A 24,709-nucleotide genomic window follows, 5' to 3' on the forward strand; every position below is an offset into this window, starting at 1 on the left:
TGTGGCTCACCCGCAAGCCAATGGGCAAGCGGAAGTGGCGAATCGAATAATCTTGGATGGACTAAAGAAGAGGATCGAGAAGTCAAGAAATAATTGGGTGGATGAAATACTCCCAATACTATGGTCCTATAGGACTACCTGTAGAGTCACGATTGGAGCAACTCCCTTCATGTTAGCATATGGTGCAGAAGCAGTTGTTCCTGTAGAGATATCACATTCCTCCCCCAGGATTCAAGCTTTCAATGCTGAGGAAAATGAAGAAGGGCAAAGGTTAGCCCTGGATCTAATTGATGAAGTACGAGATGAGGCACATGCGAAGATAGTGGAATATCAGAAAAAAGCTTCATTCTACTACAACCTAAGGGTTAACTTGAGGAAAGTGGAAGCTTCTGGCATAGGGAAGAAAGGGAAACTTGCCCCAAATTGGGAAGGGCCATACAAAGTCAAGAGCGTTCAGGGTAGAGGAACCTACAAGCTGGAGACTATGGATGGTTTTGAAGTCCCAAGAACTTGGCATGCCCAAAACCTGAAGGTTTATTATGTGTAGAACAGTTAAAGTACGATTCTCACTTGTCAGAGTGACAAGTAGGTTTAAAAGCACCTTGAAGCTTTGCTTGCTTAGGATTTTTTATATAGAAGATATGTTTTAGATTTTATCAGGGTTGAACCCATTTTATGAAAGGTATCAAGAATACCAAGTTATAATAAAAAGTGTTCGACTTAATCTTAGCCTATTAGATTGATGCATTGTGAAGGATAAAACCAAGTTATAAACTTGAGTTTGAAAAATCGGAAAAATACGATGATGTTTGGGCAAATACAACTGAAAATAATAAAAGTCAATTACAAAGTTCAAATATTGTCTAAAAAAGAAGAAATACATAAAACTTAGGCCTTGGAAGGCTCAGATTCTTCGGAACCACTATCCGAAGTCTCATCGGATGTCTCTCCAGTCGATCCCTCGAATGTCTCTTCGGAAGTCTCCGCAGAGGTTCCCTCGGAACTATCCTCGGATGCCTTGGAGGCCGCAGAAGACGCTGGTTTAGGAGACGCTGGCTTTGGAGGCTCTTCTACCCTGGCCTTCTTTATAACGGACTCAGGCTCCTCCTCGGAAGAAGATTCCTCCTCTTCAGAGCTGGATTCAAGCTCCTTCCTGTTTTGGCCTTGGCCTTGACTCCCCGATGGGTCGTCCTTAATCAAATCGGCGAGCTTATCTGCAACGCCCCCAAGTGCTGGGACTTTCACAGGGCAGGGGAAAGAGATTGTTCAAGAACCTCAGGAAATTCTTCCTAGATAGTCTCCACAGCAGCGTCCCAGCCTTCCTTATAGCTGACTGGATGTAGGAGGGCGTCATGCTCCACCATTAAATCCTTAAATTCTTGAGTATCCATCCAGCCGTCAAAAGCTTTGTCTTTTTGAGCTTTGAGGATAACATTCTCAGCCCGGGCCGTTTCAAGGTCAGAAGTTGATGAGGCGAGTTGGGCTTCAAGAGCCTCTATCCTCTGGTTGACCTCCTCGAGCTTCTTGTTTGCATCCTCTAGGCCAACTTTCCAAGCCTTGGCTTGGTGATTAGCCCCTTGAAAATGGACGTTCGCCTACAAGATACAAAGCAAAAGTGAGAAATGAGAAAAATTACAGCAAAGAACTATGAATGTCAAAGGAAAAAGACGTACCGTCGCCAAAGCCTGAGCTTCGAAAAGCTCGTTAGCCTCCAAGTCCTGTTGAAGGACAAAGTCTTGATAGTCAACCAGGGAAATGGAATGCATAGACCATTCCTTGGCAAGCGTTGTGTTGCCAACAATCGAATCCTTGCCCCGGATTCCCCAAGCGGGTTGGAAGAAAGCCCCTGGTTTTTGTTTAGTACGGAAAATTTGGTTGGGGCCTTCCTCGCCTCGTTCCTTCGCTGAAGTAGGAACTCCGAGAAATGATCCCCGAGGCGCGGGTCTTTGAAGACCTTTCCAGCACGCTTCATCCTGGTCGTTTCCAGGTCTTTAGGCTTTGTAGCCTCCGCAATCTTCTCAGCCACTGCAATAAATAAGATAAGTGAGTTGAGAAATTAGCAAAGTAAAAGGTGGAAGAAACGAAGACAACTAGAGAAGAAAGGAAACATACTCTTTTTAGGAACGGGAGAAAGGCCACGTTCTACAGGAACGGTCTCCCTGATAAGATCCCAAGAGTGGGAAGTCCCATTATCTTGAGTAAGGAGGTTGAAAGCTCTGGTCTCCTCCTCAGACAAAACTATATCATTAGGGCTCCCATCTACGGCTAGCCCAAAAGACGAACGAAATAGGGTGCCCCAATCGCCACCCTCCCAAAGGACGTACAGAAAATCTTTCTTCCACCCCAAATTGTTGTCAGGGATAGACTTCCCGTTCACTATGTGGGGAACGGTTGGGCGCTGGTTCAAAGAAACCCACCCCGGATTCTTGTCAGGACTGTTCTTGAACTGAAAAATCTTTCTAAAAACAGCAATCGAGGTAGGGACATTGTGCTTGGCACATTGCGACAGGTAGCACATAATCAACCTCCAAGAGTTAGGAGGGAGTTGGCAAGGGCTGATACCCATATCAGCTAGCAAAACAGGGATAAAGGGGTAAAAAGGGAGTCTGATACCTGCCCTTAGAGTGTCCCTGTAGACGCATAGTGCATCCTTCCTCCACTGACAGGCCCTGTCGGCCGAACCCGCAAGAACTAGCTTGAAAGGTTCCTTGATTTTGAAACAACCACTCAACTTGTCCAGCTCTTTTGGATCCCGCAAGGCACTGATATGGTCGTACGCGTCTAAATGCGCATCAGACGGGTACTCGTCCACTCGGGTGTTGATCATATCAATCAAGGAAGTGTACCTTGATCGAATGGGGAATTTATTGGACTTTCTGGCCACGTTCATCTAGGCCAAACGAGTCATTTTCTTATCAGCCATCTGAAAAAAGGGCACATAAGAAGATAATTTTAAACACAAACTATGCAAAAGTGAGCACAATAAGAAAAAGTGAAAAGTGTTTACCTGAAGTAATGATGCTAAAAGAGGCTGGCTTGCTAAATGGAGGCTTCGGGGCTCAAAATACTCCGACCTACAGTTATTTCTTTGAGATACTTAACAGAAGAAAAAAGAAGGAGAATTTAGAAATGAGAAAGTGAGGAGCAATAGACTCTACTCACTCCTTTATATAGGAGAAAAAGTGAAGTCGAATGGACAAAAAAAGCCCAGTAAGATTAAAGGCCCAAAGAAGAAAGCCCAGAAATGGAACGTTCCAGAATATTCCAAGGAATTCCAAAGAAAATAAATGAAAATTCTCAAGAATTCTAGAGAATTCTAAAGAAGGTGTTTTAATATATTAAAGTTTAGATTAATATGGAAGAGGCCCAATAGGAGGCCCAAATCCAATTAGGATTTGGAAAAATAGAAGGCCCAAATCCAATTAGGATTTGGAAAAATAGAAGGCCCAAATCAAAGCCCTAAAAAGAGAAGGCCCAAACAAGGCCCAATCCAAATTGAATTAGGAGGAAGCCCAATACAGACCAGGATTGAGGTCGAATTCCAGGTCGTTAGTTCTATTCGAATTCTTTCGAACAGGTTCCCAAAAATCATGAGAAAAAAAGACCAAGATTGAGGTCAAATTCCAGGTCGTGAGTTCTACTCGAATTCTTTCGAACAGGTGCCCAAAAATCATGAGAAAAAAAGACCGGGATTAAGGTCGAATTTCAGGTCGTTAATTCTATTCGAATTCTTTCGAACAGACACCCGAAAATTATGGGTAAAAAAGAACAGGATTGAGGTCGAAAATCCAGGTAAATAAGGCCAGGATTGGGTCGAATTTCTGAATCAAGCACAGAAACCTCGACTAATATCCAGGTCGAATATTCGACTAGGATCCTGGTCGAAATCCAGGTCGTGAATCCTAGTCGAAACCTTTCGACCAGGAAATAAATAAGCATAGAAATCTCGACTAAGATCCAGGTCAAAGGTTCGACCAGGATCCTAGTCGAGATCCAGGTCGAAACCTTACAACCAGGAAGCAAAGAAAGACACTAGTTTCGACCAAAATCCAGGTCGAAGATTCGACTAGGATCCTGGTCGAAATCCAGGTCGTTGATCCTAGTCTCAATCCTTCGACCAGGATTGAAAGGCTGGCCCAAAATTTGACTAGGATCCAGGTTGAAATTTCGACTAGGATCCTGGTCGAAAAAGGGCTGAAAATTGAAAAATGTTTGTGAAAAATTGCAGAAAATTTGGAAAAATCTCGGAAATAAAGGGAAAATTCCTGAAAAATACCAGAAAATTCCTAAAATTAGGGAAAGGTAAGAATATAAAAAGGAAGTTTTTAAACGATCCTAAAGCCACGTACAAGGCGAATCGTTGTAAACGTGTAGGTCGCTCCACACTTTACGCAATACGATACCCTGTAAGGGAATGAATGAACTTAACTTTTGCGAAATCCTATACGGTTTCCCAAAAGTTGGGGGACAAATGATAGGGATGTTGGGTCACACATACTGTAGAGGAGTGAATACAGTGTAAAATACAATCAAATCGAACTTTTAATATTTCAAGTAACAGAAAACAAATTTTATTGAAACAATAAACTCTGTTATAGTATGGAACTGTTATCTCTCAGTGATGAACAAATATCACGAGAGCTGTTAGGGTTACAATGAATAATCTTCTCGAATATGATAACACTTCTAGTGTAAACCCTATGTCTGTGTTTATATACTACACAGTTATAAAATAATCGCTAATTGATATGGAATATAATTCTGCTTCCTAAAATATATCAATCAGATATCTTTTCTTCCAAGTATTCCATTCTTCACGGAACTCCTTCTTCATGCATATCTCTTCTTATGTTTATCTCGATCTTCTTTCCTTTAATCAACTACTATCCTTATCTGAACATACTTCAGTACTTAAGTTCTGATATCCATCTTCTGATGATTATCTCCTGATAATATAAGTACTGATATCCTTAAGTCCTGACTTCCAGTAAGTACTGATTTATCCTATTTAAGTAAGATCTGAAAACTAAACATAAATTATATTAGCCATGACATTATCAAATATATTTAACAAGGGATAAATAAATCCTGATTGTGTAAATTAAATATTATATTTGGGCTGCTAGGCCTAATAAGAAGATGTATGATATTCAGACCAAAAAAGGTAACACATTGATCAGGCCTGATGGACCAGATCAGGCCTGATGGAACAAAGAAGGCCCAAAAACCCTGAATATTAATTAATTTCATAATTAATTAATAAGGGAAAAATCAGCTATTGAGAAGAGTCCCAATAAGGACATAAATCCTTGCAGATTAGCCTCTAAGGGACCTAGAAGGATAAGGAATCAGTTTTCTACTATTTAGGACTCCAAAGTCCATTCTAATTCTGAGACTTGGCTACCAAGTCTCCTATACCAAGTCCAATTCAAGGACCACCAACATCTATATAAGGGGCCTCACCCCATAAATCAGAACTACATTTTTTGGCTTGATTCTCTAATTCACAGAGATACGTAGGCATCTCGTAAAGGTAGAGTTAAGCTATGAAACACGAGAGCAGCCATTAAAGGCCTTGAGCTCCCGAACCTTAGTAATAAATACAACAAATAATAACCTTAGTTTTTTATCCATAATAGTTGTGCTTATTCGTCTTATGAGCGTCGCGAACTTATAAGATAGCGTGTTAATTCTTAATGAAGCGAAAGTTAATTTAAGGGTTTAGAACTTGCCATGCTAGCATAGGTTCATGTAGGTAATTTTAACCATCTTACTTGCCCTGTGTAATCAAGATAGATAACTTGTGCTTAAACCGTTATGTTGTCAAATTCTATAGACATGTAGGGTCTCAATAGAATTGGTGCCTATTCAGCTTCTATCTCTTTTGTGGATGTCTGGTAGAATGGTACTCGTGCAACGAAAGTTGGCGTTTATCAGTTTCATGTTATCTGATTAGTGTCATCACCATTGCATGCTAAGGTTAAGAATAATAATGCTATTGAATGAAGTATTTAATAAAGTTAGAATCCCATATTTGTCATATATATCAATTAAGTCAATCTTAATCTCGTAGTTATAATTGTTAGTATAATTCTTAGTTATAATTAAACTCAATTTGTTATCGTCTTAGCATTGGATAATAACTATACATTGTTGCTTATGTGCCTAAATTAAATAGTTAACCATATACAGTCTTTGTGGAAATGAACTAGAAAAGATTTTATACTATTTGTGACACTCAAAAAATTATGTTTGAGTCCATCCATTAGAGCAACTTCTTCAATGATGACATTGTCTTTAGAAATCAAGCCATATCCTACAGTATACCTTTTGCTGTCATCTCCAAAAGTAATTCTTGGGCCAACTCTTTCCTTAAACTCAGTGAGCAGGGTAGAATCTCCAGTCATGTGCCTTGAGCAATCACTATCCAGATACCAAAGGTTTCTACTGTTTCCCTTCACACATCAAAATCAAATCAAGTTGATTTTGGTACCCAAGTTTCCTTGGGTTCTACCTTGTTAGCCTTTTTTTGGTTTCTTAGGCTTGTCCTCATTTGAATTAGGTGATTGAGATTCAACCTTGGTCATTAGAGTAGGGCTTTGTAAACCATTCATAATTGCAAAATTATCATGCACGGGTTGTTTAACATGAGATGGCATATTATGTGCAAATATGTTATTCCATTATGGCATGCTAAATGGCATTTGAGGCATACTGAATGCAGCATAGTGAGGATTTTGTACAAATGGCATACTAGCAAATTGTGCATTCAAATTTTGTGCAAGCATAACATTCATAGGCATTATGGGCATGTTGGGAAATGAGGGAGGTGAAGACATGAGTGCATGCATAACAGATATGCAATTAATAGACAAATGATTAACACTAACACACTTAACACAAATTTTTCTAGGTGCATATTTATCAGGTGTGTAGTTGTTATTTTGTTAATTTCTACTTTCCCATTCCTTTTATTTTTCTTTTTGAACTCTGCCTTAACCTCAATTTTCTCCAATCTGTCATTCAGTTGCTTCACTGACAGATGCCCACATTAACTCTTTTGTTCTCCTTGACTTGACTTGTTTCTTCTGTAATAAAGTTCTTGGAAACGGATCCATATTTATCATTGAGTTTAGCTAGCTTGAATTTGCTAATTGGTTTCCTTTCAATTAACGGATGTGGTTCCTTGTCTTTCGACAGATAATCTGTTTTATCTTTCAACGGATAATTTTCATTATTTGTTGAATCCAAATCCGTTGAAAATCCTTCTACCATAGCAGGATCCAGTTTCTCCTTGCTCTTTCTCCAGGCTTCTTCACAGAATGATTCTATACCTTGAACTTTGGCAATTTGGTTGTGTACATCTCTTGATGACTTTCAAGCTTTCATTACCTCTTGCTCTCGTTCAAAATGCTTTCTCAAAATCTCCTTTTTCTTCAAAGATTCAGTCAGTTCCTCTTTAGAAATTCTACACTTTATCTTCAGTTTCTCAAACTCAACAAATTGAGTTTCTAGCACAGTATTTCTCTCACTTAAAAATAGATTTTTTTTAAAATTTTGTGTTTTCTTTAGTGAGAGATTTAAGTGTAACATGCAAGTGATAACATTCTGTTGATAGCATCATTACACTCATCTTTAGAAAGGTGTGCTATATTAGTAGTGATTACATGATTGCTTGAAGAACTAACCTCTGTTTCATCTGAGTTGGCCATTAGAGCTAGATTGACATAGCCTGTTTCTTCATCTTCATCTACCCCATCAGCTGCCCAGTCATTTTTTTGAGTTAGGAAATCCCTTTCCATTTGTTTAAGCAGTTCAAAGTACTTATTTTTGTAATCCACATACTCAAACTTCTTTTTCTCAGAATCAGGCTTTCTCCATTCATTGGAAAAATGACCACTCAAGCCACATTTGAAACATTTGAAATTGGAATTATCCACCATATTTCTATTTGGCTTGGCTGCTCCAAAATTCTTTTTGAATTTGAGCTTGGCAAACCTTCTTGATAGGAAAGATAGATGTTCATCTATATCCTCCATTTCATCCTTCTGCATTCACTTGCAAAATAATCACTCAAGCCACATTTGGAACATTTGAATTTGGACCTATCCAACATGTTTCTATTTGGCTTGGCAGCTGATAAGTGGCATTTTATACCACTTAGAACGTCTTATAATAGCTTAAATGGGTGTCTTGAAATCAAGTATTTTGTGTATTTGATGCATTTTTCTAGTGTTTGTGCATTTCATGGTATTAGTTGCATTTCGGGAGAGAATTCATCAATAATAAGCCTTGGCATGTGTTCAGCATTGCAAGTGGGAAGATAGGAGCAGATTGCAGTGAAGAAACGGAGCAAAACAGATCATGAGCGGCCGCGCAGGGTCGTAATTTCAGAATAAATATTTTAGACTCCTATTTCTGTTTGGCTTCCAACTTCTAAGTTATTTGGGTTTTATGGGACTCCTATATAAGTAGATTTCAGAGATGTTTCACAAAGGTTGGATCGTAGTATTAATCAAGGAGCGAAGGAGATAAGGAACAAGACCGTTTTAGCACACCGCGACGAAGAGGAAGCATATTTTCTTGTGATCCTTTATTTCGTTGTAACGTTGGATGCTAGTTTTCTTACTTTGAACCTATTTACTCTTGTGACGTACTCTGGTTTAATATAAGTAGTTTTAGTTATTATTCTCTTGTGTTTATTTATCATGTTTTCATATGAACCCATGATGACGATGAGTGCTATCATGGGCTAATCGTGATCATGGGGTCGTAACGGATTTACTATGGAATTCTTTAGTTAGTTGTTTAATACCTTAGTGTGTGATGATTGTATGATATCTAGTATTGGTTGTGCGTATTCGTCTTATGTGTGTCGCGAACATATAAGATAGGGTGTTAATCTCTTGTGAAGCGACGGTGGATCTTGAGATTTAGAACTTGCCATGCTAGCGTAGGTTCATGTACGAGTATGCATGATTAGTGGGTAACTCTAACCGTTTTATTCACCCTGTGTAATCAAAAGGAATAACTTGTGCTTAAATCGTTATGTTGTCAATTTCTGTAGACATATAGGGACTCAACATAATTGATGCCTATTCAACTTCTATCTTAATTGTGGATGTTTGGTAGAATGGTATTGGTACAATGAAAGTTGGCTTTTATCAGTTTCATGTTATTCGATTAATATCATCATCGTTGCATGCTAAGGGTAATAACCATGACTATTGAAGGAAGTAGTAATGAAGTTGTGATCTCATGAGTGTTTTAATATTGTTAATTTAAGTGTTAATTAAGTGGGTAATTATAGTAGTTAATTGTAGTTAATAATTAGTTAATCAATTCTAAGTGTTATTGTCTTAACATTGAGAAGTAATCATACATTGGTGAGTGAGTTTAATTGAACATAATTAGTCTGAGTCTCCGTGGGAACAAACTAGAAAGTATTCTATATTACTTGCAAACGAGTATACTTGTGTGTGTTATTAGCGCGTGTTTTCGCCCTAACAAGTTTTTGGCGCCGCTGCCGGGGACTCGGTGTATTTGTTTAGTTTATGTACTTACCATCATTGGTCATTAGGACTCAGTGATTAAGACGTGTGTACTTATTGTTTCCGGTTGTGTTTCAGGTAATTTAGCGAGCGTTTATGCAAACTCGTTCTCGTACTCGCAAGAGGACTTTAGATACAGCTGAGGAGATAGACGAAGTTCTTGATATTCCGGAGAAGATAGATTTTGAAGATTCGGATTCAGGAAGTGACCAGAAAGAACCTTTAATCATGGGTGATCGTATTGTTCCGGCAGATCCAGCTCTTATGGACTTTTCTCGGCCTAAAATTGATGACATTCAGTCAAGCATTCTTCATCCGGCTATTCAGGCTAACACCTTTGAAATCAAGCCGGGAACTATCCAGATGGTGCAGAATTCTGTTTCTTTCGGAGGTGCTGCGACTGAAGACCCCAACATGCACATAAGGAATTTTGTCAGATCTATAGTACTTTCAAATATAATGGTGTGACTGATGAGGCTATCAAGCTAAGGCTTTTCCCATTCTCTCTGAGGGATAAAGCTAAGGACTGGTTACATTCTGAACCAGATGGGTCCATCACTATTTGGCAAGATCTTGCGCAAAAGTTTCTGGTGAAGTTTTATCCAATGGCGAAGACTGCGGCTATGCGGAGTGCTCTTACTCAATTTGTGCAGCAACCTACAGAATCTATGTGCGAAGCTTGGGAGCGCTACAAGGAAATGTTGAGAAAGTGTCCACATCATGGAATGCCTGATTGGATGGTGATCACTGGTTTCTATAATGGTTTGGGGGCCCAATCTCGTCTCATGCTCGATGCAGCAGCTGGAGGTGCCTTGTGGGCCAAAAGCTATACTGAGGCTTATAATCTTATTGAGACTATGGCTGCAAATGAGCATCAAAACCTAACTCAAAGGATGATGCCTGGGAAGGTAGCAGGTATTCTAGAAGTCGATGCAGCCACAGCTATTGCAGCGCAGCTCCAAGCACTGTCTATGAAGGTCGATTCTCTAGCCACCTATGGGGTCAATCAGATAGCTATGGTCTGTGAGCTTTGTGCAGGTTCTCATGCTACGGATCAGTGTTATCTTGTTAACGAATCTGTTCAGTACGTGAACAATGATGGATTTTAAACGCAGCGGGGGCATGGCAAAACACTTTTACACATACAAAATCCAAATAAAAGCATATAAATCGTGAATAAAAATTCGAGGGATCGAATCTAACCTTTTAAAATTAATTCGGAGACAACGATCAGAGATCCTTAGCAGTTGCTCCTCAAGTGTGAAGCACTCCACCGGTATCCACCAAGAAAACGACTTTTAGGAGGAGGAGGAGGTGGAGAGAATTTGGTTTTCTAAAACTTTTGGGTTTCTGGGGTTAGAATAAAATAGGGTCTATAATAGTGTATTTATAGGCAAAATTTTCAGCTGAAATTTTCCCATAAATATTATTATTATTATCCCATTTATTATTCTCATTAATAATTAAAACACCTTTTAATTATTAATCCTTTTTCTAAACACTTTAGAAATAATTCTCTCTCTTGATTTAATTTCCAAAAATTAAATTCTTAATTAATAATATTAAGAACTTTTCTTAATTAATTTATAATCAATTAAATCTCATTTAATCAATTATTAAATTTGCCAATTAATTATTTATTTCACAAATAAATAATTATTAGCCATCATTAATTAATTCCTCCACCATAAAATCATTCTCTTTTTATGGTGTGACCCTGTAGGTTCAATATTAAGCCGGTAGTAGAAATAAATAATAATAAAACTATTTTATCATTATTTATATAAATTCTGTAATTTATTAAATATGATTAATTAATTAATCACATTTATTCTACATCGTGAGGGATACTTCTCAGCATATCGCGACTATCCGGATAATATGAATTCACTGCTTAGAATACCAAGAACCTGTCAGTGAATAGTTACCGTACAATAAACTCCTTCTACCCTACAATGTCCCGATTAAATACAAGGCACGGATCTCGTGTCAAGCCTATCTAATTCAATCACTTGCTTACCATTTACTATGCGTAGTTCTATGCAAATTAGAAACTCCTTTCTAATTTTATTTACTCTGGCCAGAGATTCCTGAACTAGCATAAGTGGATCAGCCTTGAACATTCGCTTCCTTCACTGGAAGGGGTAGATCCTTTATTGATCATACACTATCTTCGTGTACAAATTCCTATACCCAGAAGAGCCCTAATAATTGTTCCTGGAGACTAAGAACTAAACCAAAGCATAGTTCAGTGTACACAAGATGACTATGATGACCTCAAGTCTAAGGATACTTGTACAACTATCACTAAGTGAACAACTGCTGACACGTGAGTGAACTCCATCAGTTGTTCAGCTGTGCGAGTCATGTTCAGTGAACTTATTCTATAATAAGCACCTACATACTAGCTATAGTGTCACCACACAAATGTCTATGAGAACAGACATCCTTCATAATGAAGCAAGCATAGTATGTACCGATCTTTGCAGATTATTAATTACCAGTTAGTAATCCTATGACCAGGAACTATTTAAGTTTAGAGTTATCATCTTTTAGGTCTCACTATTATGATCTCATCATAATCCATAAAAAGCTTTACTCTAAACTATGGTATATCTTATTTAAACACTTAAATAGATAAAGCCCGTAATAAAAACAAAACAAGTCTTTTATTAATATCAATGAAATCAAAATAGATTACATAAAACTTATTCCTAAATCCTAATACATGATTGGACTTAGGACATATTCCTTTCAATCTCCCACTTGTACTAAAGCCAATCACTCTGGTATCTAATACCCATCTCATCTTTATGACGATCAAAGTGACTTTCAAAAAGTATCTTTGTGAGTGGGTCTGCTATGTTGTTGTGTGTGTCAACTCTAATTCAATACAATACAAGAAATGTTACCGCGCTCCCACTAACCCTTTTGTAGACGCATGGTTCATCTGCGTTTTTGATAAAATCAAACTCTTTGATTGTCTCATCAAAACGAATGTTCCATCTTTCGAGAAGCTTGCTTTAAACCACATATGGTTCACAGCAGCTTACACACTAAGTTTTCATTTCCCTTGGAAAGAAAACCATCTGGCTATATGCCAGATCACATAGTCGTAGTAAGCAGCAATCGCAAGCAAAATTCGAACTGATTTTAATAGGGCTACAGGTAAAAGGTTTCATCAAAGTCAATCCATTGCCTTTGTTTGAATCCTTTTTCCAAAAGCCTGGCCTTAAAGGTCTCCACCTGGCCATCTGCTCTAATCATTCTTACGTATACTGTATACATAGATTCCATTCCGGATTTCATGGCACTATGCCATTTCTCTGAGTCAACACTACTCATAGCCTCATTATAGGTCACAGGGTCGTCATCATCAATGATCGACAACTCATTGTCATTCTCAATGACAAGGCCATATTACCTCTCAGGTTGGCGAGACACTCTCCCTGACCTACGAATGGGTTGTTCCACAAAAGTTTGTTCAGTCAGAACAGGTGTTTCCACTTGATCCGTAGTAGTTTGTGCTTCTTGAACTTCATCAAGTTCAATTTTGCTCCCACTGTTTCCTTCAAGGATAAACTCCTTTTCCAAGAAGGTAGCATGTCTGGAGTCAAACACCCGATGATCGGTGCAAAAGTAATACCCTAAAGTCTCTTTAGGATATCCCACAAAATTACATTTTACGGATCGATATTCCAGCTTATCTGGGTCAACTTTCTTGACATAAGCTGGACATCCCCAAATCTTAACGTGTTTAAGACTTGGTTTCCTTTCTTTCCATATCTCATACGAAGTTTGAGGAACAGATTTTGGAAGGCACCTTATTCAGTAAATATGCCGAGGTTTCCAATGCATAACCCCATAGGAATACTGGAAGATTTGCATAGCTCATCATGGACCGAACTATGTCTAACAAAGTTCGATTTCTCCTTTCAGACACCAATCTGGAGGAGTCCACTGGGAGACTATACCATTTACTTTGAGATGATCTAGAAACACTCCATTAAAGTATTCACCACCTCGATCTAATCGAAGAATTATAATACTATGTTTGGTTTGTTTCTCCACTTCATACTTATACTCTTTGAACTTTTCAAATGCCTCAGACTTGTGTTTCATCAAACACATATCCGAATCTAGATCTATCATCTATGAAAGTAATGAAGTATGAAAATCCACCCATGGCTTGCTTAAACATTGGTTCACATACATCTGTGTGTACCATTCCTAGCAAATTTGCAGTCCTCTCTCCATGTCTACTAAATGGAGACTGCAGTGCCACTATAAAGTGAGATTTTCATCATCCCTTTTCTTTTATTAGTTTGTTCAATCTGAAGTAAATTATGTCACACTTATACAAACCATTATTTAAAGTACCCCGTCCATAAAGAATATTATCTCTAAGAATAGAACATTCATTATTCTCAATAATAAATGAAAATCCAGCCAAGTCTAACTTGGGAATAATATTCCTCACAATCGAGGGAACAAAATAACAATTATTTTAAAACAATAGTCTTGCCCGTAGGCTTATGTAAACGAAATGATTCTACATCTTCAGCAACAACTCTTGCTCCATTTCCATCAGTAGAATCACCTCCTCTTCCTCAAGAGTCCTACTTCTCCTTGGTCCCTGCAACAAATTGCAGATTTGAGAACCACAGGCGGTATCTAATACCCAAGTAGAAATTTGATTTAATGACGTATTCACTTCTATCATGAACATACCTGAATCAGAAGCGGTAGTCTCACTACCCTTCTTCTTCAATTCTGCAAGGTAAACCTTGCAGTTCCTCTTCCAGTGCCCCACCTTGTTACAGTGAAAGCAAACAACTTTGCTCTTGGGGTCTTCAGCTTTTGGTGGAACCGGTATTTTCTCACCTACTTTCTTCTTCTTGGAAGAGTTCCTCTTCATTTTCTTAGGATTGGAACCTTCACCAATTAGAAGAACAGAACTCTTCTTAGGGGGGAAATTCGATTCCGCAGTCTTCAACATGTTGTGGAGTTCAGGCAGGCTGACATCCAACTTATTCATGTGAAAGTTCACAACAAACTGCGAGAACGAACTCGGAAGCGATTGCAAGACCATGTCTTGACTCAGCTCCCCATCCATGGCAAAACCAAGTTGTCCAAGACGTTCAATCAAATTGATCATCTTAAGTACATGGTCATTCACAGATGATCCCTCAGACATCCTACAACCGAACAGCTCCTTCGATATCTCATATCGAGCTGTCCTCCCCGCCACATCATACAACTCTTGTAGATGCATGAGGATAGTGTGAGCATCCATATGCTCATGTTGCTTCTGTAGCTCAATGTTCATGGAAGCTAGCATGATGCATTGAGCAACATTTGCATCATCTATCCACTTACGATACACAGCATGTTCATCATTATGTGCATCACTAGCAGGTTCAGTAGGCTTAGGTGAGTCAATCACGTATTCCAGCTTCTCAATCCTGAGAACAATTCTCAAGTTTCGAAGCCAGTCAGCATAATTAGGACCAGTCAATTTGTGAGCATCCAGTATGCTCCTGAGTGATAGTGCAGAAGACATAATGTATATTGTAAATCCGTAAATGACAAACACATAACAACACCTAGCAAATATTCGATTTCATTTTAAAATACTATATGAATCGGGTCTTTATTCATAAGTGGCTCTCACTAGTTTTCCTAATTTATTCAACCCCCTACGTGAAAAATTAAGCATTCATAATGCTAGTGGGAATAGGGATCCTACATTCCATTACACAACCCCGGCTGTGGCACGAAACGTCATGTAATGTTCAATAGGAAGACAACTCTTGTCAATTACATCTAATGTTATTCCCTAATCAAACTTTAGTCTCTTGAATAATTGAGTCACGGCTGTGGCACGACAAACTCAATATCAAATGAGTGCTTGTAGCTGATGTTGACGCTTCTTAATTTTGCTTCTGGGTTTCAATTATTATTCCTGTGGGGTTGTGTTTTGTAAGTGTGCTATGCGCATTAACGTATATAGTGATATGCATGTACTGGGTTGATCTCGTAAATAGACCAGTAATTGATGAAGTTCGTGGCATACGTTATATGTAAGGAGATATCCAAGGAGGAAGAAATTAGTTGCAGAATAAATTCATTAAAATGTTTTGAATGAATATGTTGTTTTTGGCCGATCTCGAAATATTTTTAACTATTAAATTTTGTACATATATAATACTTTTTTGTTATCGTCGTGAAATTGTTTTACTTGAAATATTGTATATTCGCTCAATATTGTGTAATTGTTTAAGCTTCACTTCATTTCATGTGTTTTTACAGGGCTTTGAATATTATTTAATGACAATCATTTTTAAAATTTAAATTATTAAGAGTGACTTGATTACCAATTGCTTTACGGATTATGTAACACATTTGAGTGATTACTTGGCTGGGATGTCCTGATTTGTTATCTTTTTAACAATAAAATACAACTTAAAAATACGTTTTTATTCTTTTTTAATTAATATTTTTTATTTTTATACATTTTAATTGGATTTTTAAATTAGATTTTAAAATTTTAAGCATGGGCCCTAATTTAACAATTTTTAACATTTTAGAATTTATCAATCCGTTTTTAGGTTTAAAAATATTAAAAAAATAAATTAATAAAAGTTATATCGATTTAGGGTTTAGGATTTAGGATAGGGAGGAGATAATCTTTGAGCTAAGTCTTTCACTTGAGTAACTTCTTTTATTGTTCAATGTCTTGGATGGTAACATTAATATCTTTGATCTCATCCAAGATTAGCATGTAGGATGTAAAACATATATATAATCAAGGCTGACTTTATAGATTTGGGTGTCACTATGCGAGATTTGAAAATGATTCCCCATGTTTTTTAAACCTAATTTTTTTATACATATATAATTAAAATTGTTATATAAATTCTATGTGAAACAACATATTAGAACTGCCCGATGTTTTATTTATCAAGTTCTAATTTTATGAACATTGTAACTTTGATTAAATACATTGCATAGAACGATTCATTATACAATCATCCATCATTTACAATTTAAACCCATTCTTTGTCATATGTAACAGGGAATCAATATAAGAAATTAGTAACGCACTTAAACACTCACTTGTACTTAAGTATTTCCTTTCATGTCTTAGTCGATACATTCATATAAGTCAATACATTCATACAATACAAGTCTTACTCACTTTTAAATATATACATATATTATAAATAGAATAAATCACTTCTGTAACTTCGAATTTAATCGATTATGGGTGATATCATAATGCTAATAGTAATAAATACTTCGAATATTGGTCAAAACTATAATTATAAAAGGTTTCCCTCACTTTAATTTCAGACACGACCTTACGAAAATGAACTAAAAATATGTTTACGCCATTCCCATTAGAAAAATATGTTATGCCGATGATAGGTCTAGTACTATAATTACAAAAAAACAACTTATAAAATTAGAAATTTACACCAATATAAATATATATTTTTAGAAAATGTTGATGCCCCTCTATCCTAGACGGTCTTTTAATCGTCTTAACCAAGAATCGGGCCTATATAATCCCATAATAATATTCCCCATGGGGGTTGTTATTATGGTCAATATTGCCCGGGCCAGGAGCAGTGAAGTCCGATAACCCGCAAGTTAGACTGTTAGACTGTGCTACAACTAATTTTGGGTTAACGGGCTGCTTAAATAATCCCTAGTGTAGTGGACCCACGAAAACAAGACAATCAAAACACAAGAAGAAAACACACAAAAACACACAAAGGGAGACAATGGATGTGAGTTTAGAAGCAGAAGAGAAAGTAATACTGGTACCATACATGAAACAACATGTCCCGAAGTACCACAAATGGATGCAAGACCCGACCCTTTTATCTGCTACTGGGTCGGAGCCTCTCACTCTTGTCCAAGAATATGAGATGCACCAGTCTTGGACTCATGACCCTTCTAAGCATACTTTCATTATTTTAGATAAAGATTTGATCTTGACACCATTTACTCATGGACAGCCTTATATTGAAGGTTCATTTCATTATTTCATAAGCTCTTTTAGTTAAAGTCTGTATTTTTATGCTTTTGTGTTGTTTAAATGCTAGGTTTTCTTGTTATGATGTTGTGGGCTAGTTTGTTTATATGATTGTTGTGTTTGTTTGCTTCTGTGTTTATGATTTTGTGTATAAAGATTTGATCTTGACTCAATTTAGTCATGGACAGCCCCATCTTGAAGGTTCATTTACCTATTTTAAGCTTTCTTTACCCTAAAGTTTGTATTTTTTATGCTATTGTGTTGATAAAGTAAAATACTGGGTTTTCTTGTTATGAAGTTGTGGTTTAGTTTGTTTATATGATTTATATGTTTGTTTGCCTCTGTGTATGGTTAGGGTATGTGTACAAGTATGATTTTGTGTATAAAGATTGGTTTTTTAGTAATGGGCAATTACGTCTATGTATCCAAGACTCGACCTTTTGTTACCAACAGAATTAGGTATCCACTATGCTAAATTAGGTTACTTGTAAATTTGTTAGTATTTTTGAATGATGAGAAATTGAGGGGTGTTTGTTATTATAACAATAGTAGGGCTGAAATGAATTGTAATTTGCGGAGAATTAGGTTATTGGGGAAATATAGGTTGTTCTCCAAGCTTGATATCTTGCTATTGGTATTAACTATTAAGTAACTATTGGACCCAATGTTGTGAAGTTTAGAGGAAGAAGGGGTTTAATAGTCGGGAATGAGAAAAGGGGGTGAAATGAATAATTTTCTTGACTTTTTAAAGATGGTTTGTGGGATAAAAATGAGTTTGAAGGAGTGGAAACCTTGACCTTTGAAGTTATAAATAATGGAAACATTGGTTAAATAAACCAACAATAGTTCAGAAAGGTACCTGTGCAATATGTTTTACAAACAGGACATTTAATTTGAACGGAATCCATTCCTTGTAGTAGCTGTGTACTCGCCTCTTTTTTAACTATTTTAACTAGAACAATATCCTCATGTTTGTATTCATGATTTATATATTGTTCTACCGCTTATTTTCTGAATTTCAATGCAACGTTTAATTACAGCTATGGTTGGTGATGTTAATATCTACATGAATGACTTGGAGGATTCTCATATAGCAGAGATAGAAATAATGATTGCTGAACCCAAAAGGTATTTGTTCACTGTCGTTGCAAACCTTCCCTGGTTGCTCTTATCTTCATTTGGTGTCCAATCTATAAATTTGATGCTATAGTATTTGCTTCTTCTGAGTATTTTTTTCCAACTGTTATTTTGCATTATTTGTTTGCCAAGGACAACAGTGATCATGTTGAAGATGTAGATATTTGTTCACGTAGATGTTGTATATATGATTATGTTACAACTGTTTTTCGCTTAACTGGTAGAGTTAGTTGAAATTAGTTTATTTCTACGGGTACTCTAAGACAGGGGCGGACCCAGGATGTTTCATTGCCTTTCACTTAACTGGTAGAGTTAGTCGAAATTAGTTTATTTCTACAGGTACTCTAAGTCTAAGATGCAAGAAAAAACTGCTGTGAATACAAGAGAAACAAGATTCCAGACTGTAGGATAAATCACATGCAGGACCTTTAGTCCTCTATTCCTTGAGTTAAGTTCACATATGAGGAAGGAGATTGATAAGCTTTTGGCATATTTCTTACCACAAGTCCTGTGTGTCAAGTATATGTTCTGTCAATTTCATGTCCAAAATATGCAGCTCCAAGGGCCACTTACACCTTCGGGTAGTCTTTTGGATGCAGTTAAAACCCTTGATAGTATTGATATTACATGTCACATCAAGTCTTTTTAAGTCTTAGGAAGGTGGATAAAGAATATTGCAATGCTTTTCTTTTTTAGATACAAATTTTATGCAGTTAAAAAAATTCAAGGGATTAATTGCATGTCCTGGACTTATTTCAAATGGCTAATGGCTTTCAATCTGATTTTTATGTACCTCATAAACCTCAGGCGCACCTTTGTAATTTTACAGCAAATTTGCTTAACATAGCAAGGGAACTGGAACTTGTATTATTTTGGTGAAGGTGAACTTATTATTAGTTGGCTCATACTCTTAAAAATGCAGGCAATAATTAATATCAATATGTAATACTGTATATATATGTATATATTATTCACAATTATTAGTATTATATTTAAAATGCGTGGAGCTGTGGACTCGTCAGATTCGGCGCAAAATCCACTTTCCCTACCTGCATTATAAGTTTTATGTTTATTTTAGGTCTATATTAACTGAATTACTATAGAAGCTCTGAATTGTGGATAAACTTTTCTAGAGTCTAGACTTTTTAAATTGATTTATAAGCCTGCCTTTCTTCTTCTGATTTAGTCTTCAATAATATGTAGAACATTCTTTACTTGGCTGCACTTTGTGCAACTGTGACATTGCAACTCTCTACATTATTTCTGGCAACTTCTGATGTGCTTCTTGTCTTTTGGAAATTGTATACTTGTTTGATGTGCACTGCTTCTTAAATGTCTTATCATAGTTATTCTTAATAACATAGTCGTGGCAAAGGACTTGGGAAGAAATCGGTTATGATGATGATGGTGTTTGCGGTGGAGAAATTTTGCATTCAAAGTTTTCGTGTTAAAATTGGAGAATCAAATGAAGCTTCCCTCAGCCTATTTCGAAAATTGGTAATCTCTCTCGACAAGTATCGAACTCATACAAAAGCAGAACTTTACTCACATTTCTGACCAAATGTTTTAATTGTATGTGTGTAGGGATTTGTGTATGCTTCTTATAGCAAAATTTTTCAAGAGGTACGCGAAACATATATCACATATTAGGTGTCTGATTGAGTTGCAGCATCTTATGATGTGTAGTAGTTCTTGTCAAAGAGTTATCTGCTCTAACATGTTCCCTTACCCACATGCATATTATTATTATATAGACATATGTATTTGAGAAATAACCTTGAGGTCAGGGACGGAGGCAAGGGGTGGCCGGCGGGTGCGGCCGCCATCCCAAACTCTGTTATAATCATAAAATTAGTATTAAAATTTATGATATATATATATATATATATTTGTATATTTAGTAATAATTTTTTTTATTTTCAATTTTCACCCCCTCAAAAATATATAAATTTATGAATTTAGTATTAATATTAATGATGTTTACAATAGTTATGAATTTAGATACACGAATTCAAGATATTTTGTACATTGAAATTGTTAAAAATAATATTTATAAATTTATTTAATATATAATAAATTAAAAATATATATTAGTTACTCCAAGAAAAAATTCGCCACCCCAAACTCCAGTTTCTGGCCCTGGCTCTGTCCCTGCTTGAGGTCACTGATTTTATTCGTTGTCTGGGCGTCAAAACTCACATATTGAAAAGTAAAAGGAACGAGTATTAATTGCCAGTAATTTTTTTTCCTTAAATATTTTTTTGTACAGGTTACATTAGAGTTACAGATAACAAAGCTAAAGATGGAGGAGCTGCAGCAGCTAGCTGGTAAATTTATTGAACATTCTTAATCAATTAAATATGTTTATCCCGTAGATCTCAATTACAAGAACCAAAGCCTTCTTGAATTAACTTTTGTAACATGAAGATGTGTGCTTTATTGCACCTCTTAAGAAATGTTTGCTTGGGTAAATTTTTCAGTTTAGATAAGAACATCTCGCAAGATAATACCTGGCATTCTGGTATTGTTATATAATGTAACTTGTACATTATAATGTCATTTAAAACCTCTATCTATCTGAGCGAGGAACATATAGAAAATATGGTGTGGATGATCATCAGTTGCATAGCTGATATTGTTTATGTTATGGGCGAACATCAAATTTTTTCTGTTCCTGAAGAGCCAAAAGGATACGTCCAGAAGACAACATAATATGCTGCATCAACCTTCAAAAAGGACTTCTACTTTTATATCCAATTGCTACCATGTCTAAAATTCAAGATCCCAAATATGTCTAAGATCTGATGCCTGATGGGGATATTGCAAATATGTGAGGAACACATTGTAGAATTTCAGTGGCAAGATCCCCAAAAGACATCGTCAGAATCCATTTTTTACGTGAGTTATGTTAACAAGTCGGCCGAGAACAAGAAAATTATCATTTAATTTTTAATACATTCTGCTGAGATGCTTGAAACCTGAAATTGAAGGGTTGTAGTCTTTGTAGTATTAGTGCAGGGTATGCATTCATACTTCCTTTACTAGTTTACTATGATGACAAGCCAAGAGTGTTTGTGCTCCATCCATACCTGTTTAAGCGGGTTAATGGCCAATGCAAACCCCTTAAGCTTGTGTTGTTCCGTATGCCACTGCAACTTCTTTTGTTCCTCTTGCTATGTTGTGTGCCTCTTAAAAGTCCAGGTTAGCAACGCTGAGAATAGATATTTCAGCCAAGCTTCCTTTGTTTTGTCGGTGTTTTAGCTGCATTTTTCATGAGAGAAACGTTAACTTGCTACTTTGAATTTACTAAAGAAAAAGAAAAACTTGCTACTTGAATTTCAGTTCAGTGGTGCTTCCTGAGCTGTGTACTCAAATATTCAACCATGGCCAGTGGTGACTTGAGACCAAGTCTTGCATTACTGTTTTGTGGGTCAAATTGTTAACTTGTTGCAACCGGGAAGACTCGATTTTTATTTATAATCTTTTTACTATTTTATAGTAACAAAAGAAATTCAGCATTTACTTAGTCAACTAGTTTTGTCGTTCTTTGAACCTTAGTTTAGATGTTTCTCAAGTTTATTTTTAGAAAATATTAGACCAGAAATTTCTTTATTCTTTAATTTTATATTGAGTCTTGCGTGTTTTTTGGATTAAATGACCCCGCCTGCACGTTTTTTGGAAGCACAGAACTTGTAAAAGGTACTCAAAGACTCGAGGGTCTTTGGTGTTCACATACTTGTAACGTTCGGATGACGTGGCGAAATGAATCTGACTCGAATTTTTATAGTAATTTTTCGAAAATCATTCAAAATTAGGGTCATGTTTAATTTTATCGTAGAGCATTATTTGCTTCGATTTTAAATTATATTCTGGGTCGATTTTCATCGTTTTCGGTTGATCTATACTAATTGGTCCTTTATTCTGATGAAGACCGTCAAGAAATGGATTGGAAATTTAAAATAAAACAAGATTGATTAATATTAAAAGTTGGGATAATATAAATAATTTTGTTCTGAGAAAATCCGAGGCTCTGGAATTAAAAGTTCACAAAAATTGAAGTCAATGAATTTGTACTGGAAATCCTAATCAGACACGGAACTGCAGTGATGTAAGGGATGTTACAGTAGTTGCGACTGGGTAAGTTTTGGGGTTGGTAAATAAACTTTGTCATTTTTCTTTAACTAATCACACGCGAACATGTAATGAGTCGAACTCTTAAACCCCTTCTTTTGCTGAACATGTCAATTGTCAATTGTGAAGTACTCCCTCCGTCCCAAAATGTTATTTCTCTTTTAACTTTTTGTACTGTTCATGGTAAACGATTAGGTAAACGATTGACTACTAATTTACGTTTAATCTGTAATATCATTGTCTTTATTGAATTCGTATTTATAATGAAATTTTTATATTTAATAGTAATATAAAATTAAAAATATTAAAAATTAAAAGTGTACATTAATAAACGTGTACAACATAAATATGAAATATTTTTAGGAACGGAGGGATTATATCCGCAGGCTGCAGCACTAGTTCTTTGTAGTTGACCAAACCCAACCCCACCAGGGGTCTAGAAGCTGACCGGGACCTATCCCCCTCCGGCTACACGTTATTTTACAGTAAGAAGTACTCAATTATTGTGTAATGACTCTTGTATTAGCAGCTATCACATAAGTACTTAACTAACCCCCCATTTTCCTCCATTCTTATTTGCCCAGCTGCTTCTACACGTTTTTTCTTTCTATTGTTTATCACAAATATCGGCTACACCGTGGCAATATATATCGGCTAACAATTATTGGAATCTCGAGTTTATGTATAAGTGCTTGTATTAATAAATTTATTACTTATCACCAAAAATAAGGAATTTTTTCAAAAATAACCATATTACAAAAAGTATTTTCAAAAATACAATCAGTAACGTTTGCAACCTCGTATACAAGTTCGAACAACTTTCTCTATAACATTTACAATCTCGTATGCAACTTTTTCTACACCCTTATATGCAACATTGATCATATTTTAATAAATAAATTAAAAAATATGAATATTAATAAATTCTTTAAAATAATGTTTAGTAATAAATATATTTTATCAAATACTGTTAACTGAAATCATTAACCCATAACACCTAGAACTAAATATATAAACAATTTATTTGTATTATTTGATGAAAAATAAGAAACGGCTTGACAGCTTGTCGTATTGCGTGAGTGAGTCGAGATATTATGGGTGGTGATCCATGGAGGGTTCTATTAAATAGAGGTCCGTAAAGAACCACTATTTTAAAAAAATATAAATAAATAATTTATTTCATTTTTTATCATATATACTTACAAATTTTAATACCAAATTTAAAAAGAAGTTGCACAATTTTTTTATTTAAAAAATCATTGAAATTTGATGAAATAGTTTAAAGTAGTTTTGTAGTAGAATCACAGTAAATTAACAATTATCCAAAATTATTTCACAATATAATCAAATTTAAAATCATTTTTTTTTAAATTTCAGTTGTTAAACATTTTATTATATTTAAATATAATTATTATTATACATTAGCAACGAATTTGATAAAATTTTATAATAAAATTAAGGGTTTTCTATAGTTCTATATATAAGAGGTATCTATCTTGAAAAAAAGACCTATATAAATATATGAATACAAACAATTATTTTTCAAGTAATATAGCTGATGTAACAATATATAATATCTTTAATATTTTGATCGGAGTTGTTGTCGTGAATATGTATTCTATTTTTACGGTACTGCAACAAATCAGATTTTATCGCAATTTTTGTACACTTTGGCGAAGAGTTTGTGAACCTACATTTGTACTACTAAATTTTTGACAAACCATTTGTACTACATTTGTACTAGTATCTATTCGCTGGCATCGTGCTGTTAAATTTTTAGATAATAAAAAGATTAGAATTGACGAGCATATTTGGGAGCCCATGCAAATAATATGATTCCACCTGC

The 24,709-nt window shown here is 35.8% G+C and overlaps 1 protein-coding gene and 1 non-coding gene across 2 annotated transcripts; one reads left to right on the forward strand and one right to left on the reverse strand.

Annotated features, from left to right (window-relative positions):
* Positions 1-10,174: 10,174 nt before the first annotated feature.
* On the reverse strand, positions 10,175-10,278 carry LOC141709830 (small nucleolar RNA R71). Its single transcript, XR_012570387.1, has one exon. It is a non-coding gene; the product is annotated as a small nucleolar RNA R71 (small nucleolar RNA).
* A 6,903-nt stretch (positions 10,279-17,181) lies between these two features.
* On the forward strand, positions 17,182-21,326 carry LOC141707036 (GCN5-related N-acetyltransferase 9). The gene is made up of 5 exons (XM_074510003.1): positions 17,182-17,591; positions 18,636-18,723; positions 20,097-20,229; positions 20,317-20,355; positions 21,002-21,326. Exons 1-5 carry the CDS (start codon positions 17,342-17,344, stop codon positions 21,080-21,082), a joined length of 591 nt encoding a protein of 196 aa, XP_074366104.1. The 5' UTR covers positions 17,182-17,341; the 3' UTR covers positions 21,083-21,326.
* Positions 21,327-24,709: the final 3,383 nt, after the last annotated feature.

The sequence above is a fragment of the Apium graveolens genome, chromosome 2, assembly GCF_009905375.1.
Source record: "Apium graveolens cultivar Ventura chromosome 2, ASM990537v1, whole genome shotgun sequence".
Lineage (NCBI taxonomy): Eukaryota > Viridiplantae > Streptophyta > Magnoliopsida > Apiales > Apiaceae > Apium > Apium graveolens.